The sequence below is a fragment of the Melozone crissalis genome, unplaced genomic scaffold (assembly GCF_028551555.1).
Source record: "Melozone crissalis strain CALT ecotype California unplaced genomic scaffold, PUWL_Pcris_2 ptg000014l_1, whole genome shotgun sequence".
In the NCBI taxonomy this organism is placed as follows: domain Eukaryota; kingdom Metazoa; phylum Chordata; class Aves; order Passeriformes; family Passerellidae; genus Melozone; species Melozone crissalis.
Window position 1 is genome coordinate 11735604 of NW_026535792.1, and position 17466 is coordinate 11753069.

A 17466-nucleotide genomic window follows, 5' to 3' on the forward strand; every position below is an offset into this window, starting at 1 on the left:
TTTAAATACTAACACTTTTTTTTAATCCTTTTTTATTTCTCTATGTAGTATTCTGTAATGTGGACTGTAGTGTCCTTAGCTAATTGATAAATCTAAATCTTAGACATTACAATTGCCTTCCATATTAGAAGAATATTCTCCTCTTCAGCATGTGTGAACATTCTCTTTGCACCATTTGATGATTGTGCATGCATAATAAGTTGAATTCCTGATGTGAATATCCTGATAGCAAGTGTAAATAGCCATTGCTTTCTCTAAAGAAAAAAAAATAAGAAAGCAATTCAAGTCATTTTGTACGGAAAGGGAAGTTTGCAACTAGAGATGGTTTTTTTAGGAACAGGAGCCCTGCTTTTCAGAAAGACTTCAAGAATCTATTGTATCTCGGTATCTCTGAATATCAAGGCTGTGGTCTGATTACTGACCTCTGTTCTGTGCTGAGCAGTATTGTCTTGGAGAACTTATTTTATTTTATTGGCCTATATATGCTAGCATTAGCCAAGAATTTGGTACTTCCCAAAGAAACAAAAAGAAAAACAAAAATGTCATCCTCATTCTTCTTCCTCAACTAACAAAGTTTTGGAAGAATGGTTTATGAGGTCTTTTACCTTAACGTGAGTGAATAACTTTATGTATGAAGAACTGACAAAGCAAGATCAAAGGTAAAGAAGCATTTAGAAAGGTAAATTTCAAACAGAGTCCCAAAAGATGTAAGGCCTTAGACTCAGCTGAGTAGAGGAACTCCAGGAAAGCCCTGTACTCTTTACTTACAGATTCTTCATTCATAACCAAGGTTATCCCTTCTCTGATTTTTTTTTTTTTAACTTAAGATATCTCTAAGATTGATACAGTTAAAAAATGTTATCTGATGCAGAGGTTGAAATTTGCCTGCCAGTGAATGGAGATACTGACTTAGAGCACTGCCTTACAAAGTTCTCTAAGTGTTAAGTCACTCCTTGGGGCATTTCCTTCCTCACAGCTGGAGATTAAAGAGGAGGAGATTTGAGCAATGTTTCTCAGCCAACTGAAGTAAACTCTGGAATCCCTACAAAACATAAATTGTCAACTGAGCATTACTGATAATCAGCATTAAGTGAATGTGATAGCACTGAGGTGTAACAGCACAACTCCTTGAAAACTGATGAAACACAAGCCAGTGAATGTTTTCTAGTGTTCACAAAATACATCATCACTGCCTGCTCATACACATCCTGACATGAATCACTGAATTGCAGTATCAGTCACTAATGGTAAAAACCATATTCAAAAATGTAATCAATGTAAGCTTCCTCTGACAAATAGTCCCTTAGAAACTCTATAGAAAAAAATAGGAAAAAAGAACTGATGTTATTTTAAATCCATACATTTGTTCTCATCCAAACCCTCGTTTGTTTATTATTATTTACTGTTGTTCCCAAAGATCCGAATTTCTTAATGTCTCTGTAGATCTCAGTTGCATTCTGCAACAGCTTCTGACTTCCTTTCTTATGTGACCATCACGTGGGAAAAGCAAACTGTTTCCCAAATTTGGATTTATGACAGAAATCAGGAGGATGGTAACTAACCATAAACCTCTACAGATAGGGAAGTGACAGGGACCTAGGATCTGCACTTGAAAAAACAAAAAAGGACAAACTGTCCTTCTCCAATGACTACTTTTAAAAATACCCCAAATTTCCTTCTCCTGTCAACATGATGAGTAGTATAAGAATAATTTCAGTTTTCATTGGAAGTTAGTTTCTTACTTTGTCCTCTCACAAGTCTGGTACTAAAGGGCAGATGTCATCGACCAGTGACTATGAACAGTGTGTGGTGATACTTGTTAACCTCTCAGTTTTGCAAATTTTATAGCTTGAACAATGTATCAGTGGCATAACTTAGTAAAACAAAAACCCAACAATGGGTATGCCCTGATTGCATTTCAGAGTATGCACGTTCTTGGAGTTGTTCTGTACTTACCCTGCTGCTGTGCATCCCTGGGGGAACACATGGAGATCATTGGAGCCACCTGATGAGTAGCTGAGAATGGGGCAAGCCTCTGACAGATAGACCAGAAATCACAGCTATGGTTCCTCAAACTAAATTCACTTTCCATCCTGCCCAAGCCACTAAACTTGTTCCTTGAATGCTTCAAATACTGGTTCCATTGCTGGTACATGGAATGAACATCTATCTGTACATCACACCTTTCAGAACCAGACAGTGAAACACAGCCAGCCTGATGAATCACCCTGCATTCCTCAAGGGCTGTGACTTACCCAAAATAAAATCAAACCAATGATGCAAGTTTCAGCTTGCATCACAGATCAGTACTTATTTTGCAGGGAACACTTGGAGCACATTAGGACCTGACATGCACTGCTGTGTGTTTAGCCATAATTAGTAAATCATAGTGCTTGCTTTCTTCCTGGTAAGAAAGGTATTTTCAACAACTGCACATCTCTGTTTCAAAACTGACAAAAATCGGTTTCTGTGTTGTTTCTATCTCTGCTGGATCCTTCAGAAATCCTTCACTTCTAGATTATGACTGAAAATGTAATAAGTGCAAGATATATGGTATTCACCTTTTGAGCTTTTCTAATAGACTATTGTTTCTGATACTGTACTTTATTAAACACTTTACTACAAGCTACATTAGTGTGCTGCTTTTGGCTGGGGTAGAGTTTATTTCTCCACAGTAGCCAATTTAGGGCTATATTTTGGATCTGTGCTGGAAACACAAATGTGTTGATAACACAGAGACGTCTTCATTTCTGCTGAGCAGAGCTTGCACAGAACCAAGGCCTTTTGTGCTCCTCACCCCACCCCTGAGGAGGCTGGGGGTGCACAAGAATCTGGGAGGGCACCCAGGCAGGACAGCTGATCCCAAATTCCTTAATACAAACCCCATGCCAAACCCTATCCCCATCTCCTAACCCTAAACACTAACCAGGGGATGTTCCAGACTATGGGGGGACACAATGTAAGAAAATAAAGATAGTGCAGAAGGTAATCTCACCCCTGAGGAGTTGCAGCTGTACCAATCACCAGAGATTGGGAACAGGCCTGCCCTTAACAGGCCACAGCTGTGTCCAATGAGGATGAGTGCTATAAAAGAGTGGGTTAGGTAGGTGAGGAGAGAGCTGGAGTTTGTTGGCTGTGCTGTGAGGAGTTGACCATGAGAAATCAGCAAGGTATGGGAGCTTTGCAATAAGATGACAACACCAAACTGTGTGGTGCCATGCTTGGTGTGTAATGCTGGGGAAGGGGTGTTCAGAGTGGCAATGTTTGTTTTCCCAAATAACCTTGATCTAGGGTGGAGCCCTGCCTTCTTGAAGATGGCTGAACACCTGCCTGCCCATGGGAAGTGCTGAATGAATTCCTTTCCTTTGCTTTCATGCCCAGCTTTTGCATTATGTATTAAGCTGGCTTTATCTCAACTTGTGAGTTTTCTGCCTTTCACCCTTGTGGTGCTCTGCCTCATCCATTTCTGGGGGGAGCGAGGGGCTGAGCTGCCAGCTGCGGTTAAAGCACAAGAAGCAGGACAAGGCTGCTGTTGTGTATCAAAGAGAATGCATCTTTTCTATGCACTGCCCAGCTTTTTGAGGCTGTGGCAGTTTTCTGTTGGGGAAAACAGGTGCAAATGCTGTGTGTCCTTCAGGTCCTGCAGCCCACAGGCACAGCCCTGCTCTTGGAAGGCCCAAGTGAATTGTGGCTTCCCAGAGGCTGGGCAGCCCAGTCTGGGAGGCAGGAGGTGCAGTGCTCCTGTGTCAGGGAGCTGTTCTGACCTGCTTGACAAAGAACCCCCAGCCTGGCTGTGCTGGAGCACTGGGGATATCCCTACAACAGGTCTTCAGTAGAAAAGGATTACATTTTTCTGTGGAATAATAAAATATAGCTGGGCTTGAAGCTAGGGTGGCCTTTAGAAAAGTAGCTGGTTCTGGCTTTGTAATGTTCTAATGAAATTAAATGACAACAAGAGAAGTTACAATTGTGTAAGAAATAGATACACTCTCAATCTAAGAAAGATACAAGACCAAAAGGTAATCCACCAGTCTCTTGAAGAAAAATCAGGACTTATTTTCTCAACTCTAAGCTTTTTCTGTTCTTATATTGTGTGCCACTGCACACCTGCTCCTAAGGACAGGAAAAGCAGCCTTGGGCTAGGGTGTTTCTGAGGGAGAACATGTGGAGGTAGCCATGTTGTGGCAGTTTTGTGTTCCCCTTGGGATGCCTTTGGCAGCTGCCCTGTGCCTGCAGTCTCTGGGCTCTGTGGTTCTAACTAACCCTAGGTGTAACCCTAACCCTAGGTACAGCAGTAAAAGCAGCCAGTTCCTGCTGAGCTTTGAGTTTTTAGTTCTGCTTTTAGGAAGTTAATGAAACTTTCTCTTTTGTTTCCCTGTTAACATACTGCTGAGAACTTTTTATTCTAGGGTGATACTGATGATCTAAGTGATAGGAAACTGCATCTGTTTCAGTTGGGATCCATCAGATCTTTAATGACAAAACTTTTGTCAAGTTTATGGAATCCTTGGGCAATAAATCTAGGATATTTAACAAGTTCCTAATACCCTAACTTCAGGGCAAGAGTGATTGCAGGTTGCACTCTATGTCCCTGAGCTGCAGATGGACACCATTTGCACACCTGAATACTGGCACCTCTTCTCAGAACAGGGAAGGCTTGGTAAGGTGCCTCTTATTCATCTTAACAAACTGCACAGCTAGGGCAGATAGCTCTTGCAGGTCTCACTTAGGAGGGTGGATTACATGGATAGGGTAAAGACATTATTTACCCTGAAATTGCTGTCTAATACTTCATGGAACTAGACAAACCATTCTTCCCTAAAAACAGGCTAGAATCAAGCTGACTTCATTATGAACACACGCATCAGTCTTTTTGGTATTTTATTAAATTAAAACCACACAAAATTTAACTGCACACAAGAACACACATCTGATATTCCAATGTCATATCTCACAAAAAAAACCTCCTGTGTAACTCATCCCTTTTATGAGTAGAAATCCAATATGCAAACAGTTCTTTAACCAAAAAGGCTTTAATTTATCAACACAAGCTGAATTCCCCTTTCTAGGAATACACCATAACCACACACAGACACATACAAGGTTTACAGGCAAGTTCTGCAGCCCTGAAGTAGACAAAACTTTCACAGTAAACTTGCCTATGTTTGCAGAATAAGTAAATTCCTATTACTTCCACCATTTGTCATTTACAAGCAGACTTATTTAATTGTTTTTAAATACTTAAAACAAATTTCACTTTAACAAGTATTTACAAAATCTTTACTAAAGATCAACATCCTGCATAAAGGTGACCTCAGGGATATATAGTTGCTACCATGCTACAGTTTGCACAGAAGGGGTAAAAAGGCCATTGCTAGTTTTGGAAGGCTTAAACCTTTTATTGATATAACATAAGGACATTAACCTATGGAAGGCAGAAGAGGTCATAATTTCAGTGCAATTACCCATTCATGACTTCTTTTAAGTACATCAAGAGGATGAGTCCAAAAGACTTGGGTTTGGAATTATTGACTGCTTAGTTCTGTAAGAACTGATTTCATGGAGAGTTTTCAGGCCATCACGTCTGTCTTCTACCGGTGATACGAAGAAGTTGCATAGGGACCTTCCTCATCCTCCTCATCTCTAGAAAGAAAATGATCATCAGGTCAGGAGCATACCATTCTCAACAGTAAAGCTGCCATGAAAATGCAGGTGACCAGTTTTCCTAGTGGGTCAAAATAGGCCATGCCAGCCTTGCCTAGCAGGAATATTTGCAGTATAATACTGTAATTTACACATCTCTGAAGTTCCTGAGATGTCGAGAACATAATGCTGAAAGCTGTGTAAGTTCAACAACATCAGGATGTATTTTAAAGAGTATTCTTGATCAAATCAATAAGAAAAACTTAAAGGATAACAAGGTGGAGGGCATGCTGGAGTTCCTGCAGTGTCACTTTTCATTTCTTTTAAAAAATAAAGCTTAGTTAGAGGTTTGTTTCAACATTTTGAATGGCAGGAGGGACAGAGAGATCAAATGAAACAAGAACAGGAGCAGTCAATCATAGCTGTGGGTGGCTCTGTGTCCTGATGCTGCAAGCTGCACCTGATGTATACTTCCCTAGCATCAATCCCCACTGAGACTGATCACTTGGATTTTCTTAGGAAAAACCAACTGCTCCCAATTGCTATTGTTAGTGCAATAACTGGATAAAGCAAAGTAATGTTGCTTTTAAAACATCCTCAAGCAAATCAGTCTGCCTGCTGCTCACCTGACAGTATTGCCTTTAAAAGAAAGGGGATTATGTAAACCTATTGCAGTGCAGCATCAAGGATGCCAAGCTCCCCGAAGGTCATTGCTTTGTACTACTGAGGCTTCATAGTTTTGTTCCTGAGAGTCCAACCTTAAAGCTGCAGCCAAGTTCAGTGTTTTGGTAAGAAGAGAAGGACTTTACAGCTGCTACACTGTGAAAGGATTGCTTGTAATACTGTGTGTACCTCCATACAAAGGTACAGTTATTAAGAGAGTCTAATAATGGTATAAGGTAAAAAGTAAATATTTCAATATCAAAACCATGAAGACTTTTCCCTAATAAACATTATTATTTAGCTGCAATTTAAATTTCATATAACCCCCCAAAACAGAACCCTACAAACTAACCAAACAGCAGAGTAACTTGTCTTCCCAGCAAAATGATCATCTTAAGCCAAAGGCATATGTCCTTTGCCTTGAAATAATCTTGCCAAAAACAGAAACCTCTAAAAAACAAGTTTGGGATGAAACTGGTTGTTGTTGCAGGGATATGTGGTTACAGTAGTACTGAGAACAGACTTTTAGCCTTCCTTACAAATCTACATCTATTTGCGTTATTAATGCTACCAAGCCAATACCAAGGATGCAGATAGCTGTATACATTTAAATAGTATCTTTCATTATATCCAGTTCTGCATCCAAAACTGCCATGGAATACTATAATTTTAATAATGTATCAATGCCATGATACACGGCATGACAGTAAAGTAACAAAGCTCTGGTCTGTGACCCACAAGCACCACCATGGCAGTGTGTGTGTGTTTTAATGACCAAACAATTCACTTCACTTTTAAGATGCTTAAAATAGCAAGTGCTAAGTCACAGCACCATTCCCTTCAGGGGATGGAAAAGGAGCAGCACAGCATTACAACACTCTGTAGCGCTGTCTCTTCCCGCTCGCTGTCGCCGCTCTGCCCAGGCGGTTACAGGAACTGAAAGAAGTCTCCTGCAAGCTGTGGTGTGCATCAGGCCACAAATAACCACTTCTGCAAGAGCAAGGACACCTGACTGTGAGTACACTCAAATGCCTGGATGCTTCTAGAATGCACAATTAAACAAGGCAGCAATCTGAGTTGTTAGTTTTGGGATGTGTGAAAGGATTCTCCACAGACAGCCTCTTCTGTTGAGGCATCTCTTCTCAGCTGATAGCTAAAGAGGGTGAAAAACTATTGGGTAAATTATCTCAGTTGTGAGCTTTGAAGGCTTCAAGACCAAGTCTTTCCTAGGTTCAGGTCAAGGCAAGTGAGCAATGACAGTATAAGGTCCTGTTCCTGTGCTGACACCAGTTATACTGGCTTGAATCACCATCACTGATTAGAGAGGCTCTGCTCAGTTACAAGGTTTTCAAAATTAGACACTCCAAGGCAAATGCAGGAAAATGTGACCTGTTCCAGAAGCACAGTATATGGTTTAAGTCTATCTTAAAGACTCTATAAACAGTTTGCATTAAATACCTGGGGTTTGCCTTTCTCATGTTCAACTATCTGATACAAAAAGCATCACTCAAGTCATTTTCAGATTCAGTGTAAGAGCATTCTGAGACAGGTGAAGCACCACTGTATTTTCTCAAACTATCACAATTGCTTTATAATGAGTATTCTTCCCTAATGTACAAATACATGAATTAATAACATATGCTACAGAGAACTGTTTTAATCCTTTTGCATTTCTTCTGGCCTACTATAAAAACATTGCTCAAAACAAAAAGGCTTTATTGCCTTGAGCTGCATCTTGGGTGAATATGCATGATTAACAAATGACTCATTAACTCAATTTCTGCTCAATGAAACTCTAGTAAAGGTACTATGACATGTAGATTTAGTCATGTGCTCATATAAACTCTAATAGTGAAAGGCAGCTGGCACAAACTGAGTGGATCACATTCCATAACCTTTTATGCTCATCTGCTTGCACAGCTATTACAGTTTAATATCTAGTCTAAATCTGCAACTATGTGCTCCCCAATTTTTTTACCTAAGCTTTATTCCTTTAAGAGCACTTAAGGGAGTGATTCCAAGAGTTCTAATTAAACAATATAATTCACTCTAAGCTGCCTTTGTAGCACAGCACAGTTTCTGACTATGAAACTTCTGTGTGTGGTTTAATCCAAATCAGTGTATGTGTGCACATGCATTCTTGGCAACTTAAAGGAGCCTAAAGTAAAGAGCAGTTCAGTAGGTGTGGTTTTCACCATCTGTCAAATCAGGCTCATGCTACGGTGAGAAGCTATGGCTCTTAAGTTCATGAGCTGATAGTCTGCATCTGCTTGCAGTTTTGTGAGCTCCAATGTCCCTTTTGGTGGCAGTGGATGAACTCCAGGTGCTCCTTTGCTACTCTCAAGCAGGCATGGAAGTATTTGGCAGTGTTGGCACATCAGGTTTAAACAGGCCTTGACAAGGCAATCTGAATACAGGCCAGAGCAGTTGGAAACTGCTTAATTTCAGAAATGGTTTTCACTCTAAGAACTGAAAACTTTCATATTCATGAGGCTGGTTTATTAACATGGCTTTCTAATTTCTAAAGGCTTCCTGCTCCAAGCAAGAGACATGAAAGGGCTGGGCAGGAAGGAGAACAGGTGCCTTGTAGGGAGCTGCTGGAGCATGGAAAGGAATGTTACCACCTTCCAGTCTGGACCCAGATTTACCATTGATGGTACACAGCTGAGAAGTATCTCTGAGATTTTTGGCAATGGTCTCTCTCTGTTCTGCTCTCTGCAGAGTAAACATCAACCTTGGTCCTTTGCCCCTTCCTGCCAGACTATAAAGGGGTCTGTCCTTTCCAACTGTTGGAGAGGATAGAGCAAGGATGGCTTCTGTGAGCCATAAATGAAAGCCAGGGGAAGTGATGTAGAAGGGAATATTATAAAGACTATCAGATGCACAGGAAGCTATTTCTCTTCAGAAGCTTTGGGCAACATCCTGCTCAGCAGACTGCCTGCAACTCTGTACTTCATGCCTCCTGTAACATCCTGACCAATAAAAATCTGCTACATGCATTTAACAGAATTATCTGTTAAATCTGAACAGGAGGTGGGAAAATAACTCATCCTCCTGTATACATTATTTCTTGGGAGGTGACTTGGTACCAGGTCTACATTTCCCAATTTGTAACTGAAGTAGCATAGGAAATGGATATTAGTGGCAGCAGTGTACTGTGTGTGTAGTGTCACTTCCACTGTATTGGCTCTGCTCGTGGTGCAGCAATGTCTAAGTGAATTTTCTTCTTCAAATTAGCATGTTATTTTCTTGAAGGGATGCTAAAATAATTGCCTTCCTCTGGCAGGGACTGTGGTTTCCTGTTATGCAGTTTAACTGCTGGGCCAACACCTACTCTGAGCTGTGGTAAGTACATACATCTAATGATCTGAAAGTCAGCAGCAGCATATTTTGGTAGGTGCTCTATGGTGTTTCAAATATAACAATGGAAGTGGATGAGTTTGCACAGAGAAGGTTCTGAGTTCCAACAGCTATTTTCCCTTTCATGCAATCAATGCAAAAGAAAGTAACTGACAAGTGTGATAAGATATGAAAGCCTTCCAGCCTTCCCTGAGACTCTAAACCAGTGTCCTGGCAATGGAGGGTTGTATGAGGGGATATTTCTCCAAAGGAGGCTTGTTCAATAGCTAAATACAATATACTGTTCTCCTTCAAACTTCTGTCTGCTGAACAAAGTTTTAACATTGCTGAAATAATTTCTTAAAGAAATTATGCAATTCTATACTCAATAAATTTGGTCCTGAAAGGTTACCCTCTGCTTGCCCTCAAATCAGAGCATGTGAAGTGAACCAAGATGCTGAAGTTTTGCATTGAACAAATTTGTAAAAGCAAAGCATATATCTGCAGGCATAACTTCTCTTTATCTCTCTGATAGGAGAAGTGCCAGTCCCCTGCAGTCACACCTTTTATTGTGAGGAGGAGCACCTCAGCATCCCCCACTGAGGGGATTTCTGCAGGGAATAACAGCCAGCCAGCCCAAGAGACTGTGAACAAGCTGAGGAGGCTTGTCCCAAGGATATGGAAAACAAACACTACTGAAATCCACTCTTGCTGTGAGTCTTTCTGTGCTCTCCATAGCATACCCACACAGGCAAGGGGATATGTGCCAGTAATGTGGCACAGAGGTCACAAAGTACTGCTCTTTCTATGAGTAAATATGTGGGAGCTCCTGGCTGTGGAAACACTGAAGATGAAGTCTGCATAGGTGGATGCACAAAGTGGGGTGAACTGCATAGGGAAAGGAGATAGGAAAGCTTAACTGAAACTGTCATGGAGAATGTTTACACAATGAGGCAATTTGGGACAAAAGAAAAATAGAATCACGCCTTGCTGTACACAATCAGCTTCCTCATAGGCCTTTGCTTAGCACTCTACCAAAACTATGTTTTTGTTTCAATGGTTGCCTACTTACACAGCAAGACATCTTGGAGAATCCTGGCCTTTTGGCTTTTATGAAATAGTATTTGTATTCTCCAAATAACCTGTTGTGAGGCAGCCTTTCTAGCTGCCATGGCAAGGCACCTGCTAATGCTCTGAATGTACCTGGTGCATGAGAACAGCAGGCACTCCCTGCTGACAAATAAAAGCCACAGATGCTGAGACCCCACAAAGAGGGGTCAGCTTAGACTGCAATGCCTTCAGGGGGAGATTACAATGTTAAACACCAAAAGTGGCATTTACCTGACATTGTCATCTTTTAGTTTTCTGGCTGCTTGTTTGGATAACTTAATCTGCAAGTCCAATCTCTGTAGGAAATCTTTGGCAGATAATTCTTCTGGTGCAGTGGGCTGATTGTCAGGCTCTGGAGGACTGGGAGAAGAGCTACTTTCTTCCTGAACTGCCACAAGTCCTTCATCACAAGAAGGGGAGCTGTCAACAGTTTCATTCTCAGGAGATTCCAGTGAATTGAGTCCATTGAACAGTAATGGTTTCTCTGATATAACCGGAATATTCAGGGTTTTCCTCAGAAATATACAGTCATTAGTGAAAAGTTTATTTGCCCTCTTTATTTGTTCCATCTGAAAAAGAAAAAAATATAAGTTATTAGGTTATGGCAAAGTATAAAGCATTAACTTTCTGTAGTAGTACACAACCCTTAGATAAAATAATTCTTTGCAGCAGCAATTATTTCAGGAGAGAATTTGTTTGCATTCAAAGTGATTTCAGAGTGCATGTTCTGTTTCAGCCTTGCTAACACCCTAGCTTTATGTGCACTTTACTCCACAATACTGCTTTTTTCAAAGTCTTGCACTACCTAAAGGTGCTGTCCTTGAACAGTCTTGCAGTCTCTATGCAGGCTCACAGGAACAGCCTGGCAAAGAACAAAAATTCTGTCACAAATGTACTTTTGATTTGGATTTACATTAGAATAAGGCTCAGAACTGCTAGCAGCTCCTGTAGGTGAACTCTGGTAGAAGTTATGCAGACTCCAAACAAGGGGGATAAAGTTACCACGAGGGTTCAACCTGTTGATGCAGATGACTAAAATGCTGGAATGCTTAGATTTAATAATCCCATTTAAAAACTGAATAGCTAATATCCAGTGTCACAAGAAGAGAAGATCACTACTCTTGCAGCTCCTAAAGCTGGGAAACCATTTTTAGTAAGGCTCAAAGAGTGTAATGATGCAAGTTCTCTCCCAAGGTGAGCACCATCTGAAGAGTATAAAGGAAGCTTTACCTGACTCAGTAGGAGTTTGGCCTCAGTGAGACTTCTAATGGCTCTAATGTAAAGGTTAATTGTTAAAATCTCTATAAGTTGTCTGTCTTGATGGGTATAAAAAAAGTTTAAAATACTAGCTGGAGCTTTTCTGGAAAAATACAATACAGAAGCAGAAAACTGAGAGCCTGCTGCAGGGGAGTTGGAAGCTGATGCTTCAATAGCTGATAAATAATGCACTGCTATTCTCTCTCCTATTTCACTGTAACTCTACCTCTGGTTATTTCTTCCTAAAATACCAGCTGGTAGCATTTGGAAGTCTGTACCTTTGCACTGAGCAATAATGAAAAGGAAAGTACTTGGTTCTAAAAAGAACATCCCTCAGCCCTGAGCAGGTGACTTTGTATGTGCAATACAACTCCCACAACTCAGTGTGACTCTGTACATTCTGAGGTGTATGGAGAGCAGGATTTAACAAGAGATTTCTTTTTTTAGTGCTAGAACAACTGAGGTAATGCCCATTAGCTACAAATCTATCATAGTGAAAGAGCAAAAAATTCAGCACATGCTTAATATTTTAACTGAAGCTGTAAACTGGTGCTGAACTAATTAATCAAAACTACTTCTACTGACAGTGAAATATAGTCCTCATCCTTCTCCCCTCAGAAGGGATACAGCACTTGCACTGAGCCATAAATTGGCTGAACCATAAACATGAATTCAAGTGTTAATTTACTCAAAAGGAAAATCCAACAAATGGAAGTCCTAAAGATTAATAGACACTACCTAGGGGAGGGGGTGAGGGGCAGAGGATGAGGCCAAACAAAGCACACTGATCCCTCTCCCCCAGCCTGGTATTTTTATCTATCTTGACCTGTCTATGCCAAGTCATGCAAAGGCAGCCACTGGACGGGATGTCTCTGGCTACAAACTAGCTCCCAGTGAGGAAAACCACAGGGGAAACTCCTGAAACCAGCAATACTGGAGGCAATGGCAGCCAAAGATAATTCTGATGTTCCCATCACAACTCTCACTTCCAGCCAAGAACACACGATGCAGGAAGCAAACAGAAGGACTCTTTAGAGGAAATCTGTCTTTGTCATTGTGTGAACACACAACAGCCTGCATTTTACTCAAAGCAAATGTGTTTGCATACCTTCCTACCCTGGGCTGAAACCCATGAAAACATAAACACAATGGCTGATTCTGCTGAACTTGTCGTTGCTCTGAGGGGAATTCCATGTCAGTCCAACCTCTTTCAACTGCAGTCTATAACGATGCAGCTCTGGCTTCTTAAGCAGAACACTTATTAAATCAAATACCCGATTAGATGTTGGAGAAAAATCCCAACATATGTATTTTAAATCATTAGCACAGCAAAAACTTATCAAACTCATAAACAAAATGTATGGTTCACAACTTAGAGGTGTTTGTACAGGTTTGATTCAGAACTTCACTTTAGCTGAAAGGGAGTTGTAAATAGTTTAGAAATGCCTTTTTTCTAGAAAATTGCTACTTAATGATCAGTTTGTATTGTTGAAGGTGATAGAAGGCTTTAGTAGATCTTGCAGACCAAGAGAAGGAAAAGAAGCCACTCCAGTCAGAACCTCTGTAGCTCTTCTAGAAAGAGCCCAACTGGAAGGTGCTGTTGGCAGCTGATGTCAAAGTGGCACAGACTGTACCAGTGCCACCTCTTCAGATGCCCAGCCCTGAACAATTTTCTGTGTTGGGACTACTGAAGCTACACACAGGAATAAGGGCCCCACAAGAGTGGGAATGAGGCAGGGTGGGTGATTTCTGCTCCATCTGGAATGGTAGTAGAAGGGTTTGGTAGACTTTATTGGACTCTGCATATCCTAGGCTGGCATAAGCCTTTCAACATTTTTCTCAGAAATGAACCTCCTCCCTAGAAAGTGAGCAGAAAAGCAGCAACACTTTCAAATCAGTGCTATCTGTGCCTCACCTCTGGACCGGTAGGCAGATCACAATGGAAGAATGTTTAGCCCTGAAGCTACTGGAAGAAATTCCTTCTCTTGTCGCAGCTTGTTCGTCAAGCCCAAAACGATGCTTTTTTGAGGGTAAGTGTAATGACACTGATTATATTTTTTAGCGTGCAGTGAGTGCAGTGGTGCACAGCGGTGTGCTCCAGGTTTATTGGGGGGCAGCAGGTGTGAATCCTCCCCCAGGCCCCTGCCCACCGCAGAACGCAGCGCTGTCAGTGCCGGCCCTGCCAGCCCCGGGCACCAGCGCTGCGTGCTGACCCTCCGGGCAGGCCACGCTTCTGATGTCAGCATTTTAAATACTGAAACGAAACTAACACCGCACCCACGCCGTCTCCTGCCCACTGTGTGTGGGAAATGCCCTGTGGGACACCTTTTTGCTGTCGCCTCTGGCCCAAGTGTCCCCGCAGTCAGGGTTACAGCCGCCAGGCTACGGAGGAGACGCCTGCCCATGGAAGCTGTGCCTGCCCCATCCCTGGAGGTGTCCAAGGCCAGGCTGGATGGGGCTCTGAGCAGCCTGCTCCAGGGAAGGTGTCCCTGCCAGCGGCAGGGGTTTGGAACTGGATGATCTTTAAGGTCTCTCCAATCCAGGCCACAGTCCGGCTCTAAGCGCCGCTCCCGGCCCCGCCGGCGGTGCTCCCTTACCGTGACGCCGTACTTGAGGGCGATGCCCTGCAGCGTGTCCCCGGCGCTCAGCCGGTGCTCCACGTAGCGCTCGGCCAGCGGCGCGGCCACGCTCGCCGTGCTGCCGTACGAGCGGGCCTTGGTGCGGGCGAGCCGCTGCGACAGCTCGGCCTCCGACTCGGGCCCGCCCGCCGGCTCCTGGCGCAGCGCCTCGGCCATGCTGCCGCCCGCTCAGCGCCCGCGGCCCCGCGCCGCCGCCCCGGGCATCGCCCCGGCACCGGCCCCGCGCCGCCCCCGGCGCGCCGGACACGGGCCCGGCCCCGGCGGAAGCCCCGGCTCGGCGCGGCAGCCCCGCCCGGCGCGGAGAGGCCGCATGCGCGGGGAGCGCCCGCCCCGCGCCGCCCGGACCGGGCTGGGCCGCGCTGCAGCGGCTGAGCCGGGCTGGGGGTGAGCCGGGACTGGACGCAGCGGAGCTGGGCCGGGGCTGAGTCGAGCCCGCAGCGGCTCCGCTGGGTCTGGGCACAGCCGAGGCAGGGCCGGGCAGATGTAGAACCGGGCCGGGGCGATGCCCGGGCCGAGGGTAGCCCTGAGCGCTCGGCGCGGACCGCACACCTGCCCTGTAACACTGCCAGAGAGCCGGCACTGAGGGCCCCTGGCCGGCCAAACCCCAGCACGTCTGCCGGCGGGAGGCTGTGTAGTGCGGTCCGTCAGAGAGTGTAAAAAGGAGCGACTTCGGGCATTAGTGCACAAATATGAAAGTTTAACTATGCCAGATTTACTGAAACAGTAAGACGTAGGAAAATTCATTCGAGGAAAATGACTCGTGACTTAGAATCATAGAATCCCTAATTTGGTTTGGGTTGGAAGGGACCTTAAAGATCACCCAGTTCCAACCTCTCGCTTTCCATAAGGGCACGTTGATCAAAGCCCCATCCAACCTGGCCTTGAATACGTCCAGGGATGGAGCATGTGCTCCAGTGCCTCACTAGCATCACAGTAAAAAATGTTTTGCTAATATCTAATCTAAACCTACCTTCTTACAGTTTGAACCCATTCCCCTTTGTCCTATCACTACAGACTCTTGGCAGATAGTCTTGCCCCATCTTAACTTCTGTAAGTTCCCTTCAGGTATTGGAGTACCATGTTACATCAACATTAATTGTGATGTGTTCTTAAGTGAGTACTTCTCACCAAGCAACCTGGCAGTGTGCTGGGAAAGCTGATCCATTATTGCTGAACTGGAGCTTTCTAATAAAATCTGTATGTCACAAATAGATGGTGAACATGTGTGCATCCTGTACAGACATAATAAGTACCAAAATACCCAGAAGTGTCCAGAACAGCCTGCCCTAGGTGCCTGTGCTGGAGCAGGGCTATTGGAAAAGATCCTCCTCAAAGGTCACTTCCAACATCAACAGGCTGGGATTCTGGCAACTGTCTGTGTGTGTGTAAGACCAGCATGGTGTAATTTTTTTTTTTTTCTGTGAAGTAGAAAGATAGATCTCTATCTTAAACCTAAGCAAAAAAGTCATGCATGTCATAACCTCAGCATTCCTCAGTCCAGTATGTATTCATAATAATATTTGCAAAAAAAACCCACAAAAACCAAAAACCAAAAAACAAAACAAAAAAGAAAAAAAAAGAAAAAAAAAAGAGAACCCCACCAAAAAAAATACCAAAAAAAACCCCAAAAGAAAGAAAGCATCAACTGACATAATATCTAGTTGTAGTTTTCAGATTTTGTTCAGTGGTGGTGGTCATGGAGTCTCTTTAAGGAATACAGTGTAAAAATCATGACAGATCTCACAAACATTGTTAATTTGGCCACGAGTTTCCAGATGTAAATTAGGAAAATACAAAAGTTGCCTTGCAAGACACACAAGTTGCTGATAAGGGATGACACATCAGCACCTCACCACCACATGAGAAGCCACTGTGACAATCCTGAGCACAGGGACTGTAGGCAATGCACAGACAGACCAGAGCAGTACAAGAGACTATAAATTGATGGCAAGAAAAGGCTCAGTTTAATTTTTTCTGCAGTCTACAATATATTTGGGAAGTTGGAGGGTCCCCTAGGGATGCCCAATTGAGTTTATACCAGCTATAGAAAGTGAGCAGCAGATTGTGACATCTCAGTGCTTTCAAGTCCTTGTGAGACAACTTGATCTGCAGAACTGCATCAGCACTTCAGCCAAGTCCCACCTAGCAAAGAGCTGAACTGCAGGTCAGCATTTATTAAAAATGTCCACTGTGTGTGCAGTGTGGAGCCATAGATCAACTTCAGCCTCTTCAGGCTGATTAATGGAAGTCACAAACATCTGGATGCCTGCCTAGAGCTGGAATTACTCAGACCAGTTACTTCAGCTAAAATTGCTTTTAGTAAAGGGGAGCTGCAATTTGAGAAAATGGAAATGTTGTTTAACATTAGTGATACAATCAGATGAACATGCAATACCAATTAGTTTGGAAATGTGCTTGACAGGTACACTAATATTAGACAGTATTATTCCCTCTAATGTTATCTTAAACTCTATTTGTATGAAAGTGTGTGCAATACACTTTAAATCAGCTGTCACAATTCTGACAACAGCAGAAGCATCCCCTGCAGTGGTATAAAGATACCACAGGTATTATAATATTGAAAGCTTTATTTTAGTAATAAACCTTTTCAAGGGTAGATGAGGGGTTTTTTCCTGGACTTGCTGGGTTGTCCTTTCTTTGTGTCAGCAATCTTTGTTTCTTATCTGAAAATCCATATTATAGCCAGAGGAACATTTGCATCTGGGGTGTTGCCAAGATACTTGATCTGATTAGCTGGCTGCTTCTTTTTCTACATGAAGTGAATACCCTCTAAACCAAAGACTGAGTTAGAAAT

At 43.0% G+C, this 17466-nt stretch overlaps 1 protein-coding gene across 1 annotated transcript; it reads right to left on the reverse strand.

Moving 5' to 3' along the window:
* Positions 1–4868: 4868 nt before the first annotated feature.
* On the reverse strand, positions 4869–14807 carry LYSMD2 (LysM domain containing 2). The gene is made up of 3 exons (XM_054272666.1): positions 14610–14807; positions 10987–11324; positions 4869–5643 (listed from the first exon to the last, which is right to left on the reverse strand). Exons 1-3 carry the CDS (start codon positions 14805–14807, stop codon positions 5592–5594), a joined length of 588 nt encoding a protein of 195 aa, XP_054128641.1. The 3' UTR covers positions 4869–5591.
* Positions 14808–17466: the final 2659 nt, after the last annotated feature.

Coding starts and splice junctions, on each gene's coding strand:
- LYSMD2 (XM_054272666.1), bottom strand. CDS start 14,807: ATGGCCGAGGCGCTGCGCCAGGAGCCGGCGGGCGGGCCCGAGTCGGAG. Junction 11,325..14,609: donor CCCTCAAGTACGGCGTCACG/GTAAGGGAGCAC, acceptor TTTCTTTTTCAG/ATGGAACAAATAAAGAGGGC. Junction 5,644..10,986: donor CTAAAAGATGACAATGTCAG/GTAAATGCCACT, acceptor TTTTCTTTCTAG/AGATGAGGAGGATGAGGAAG.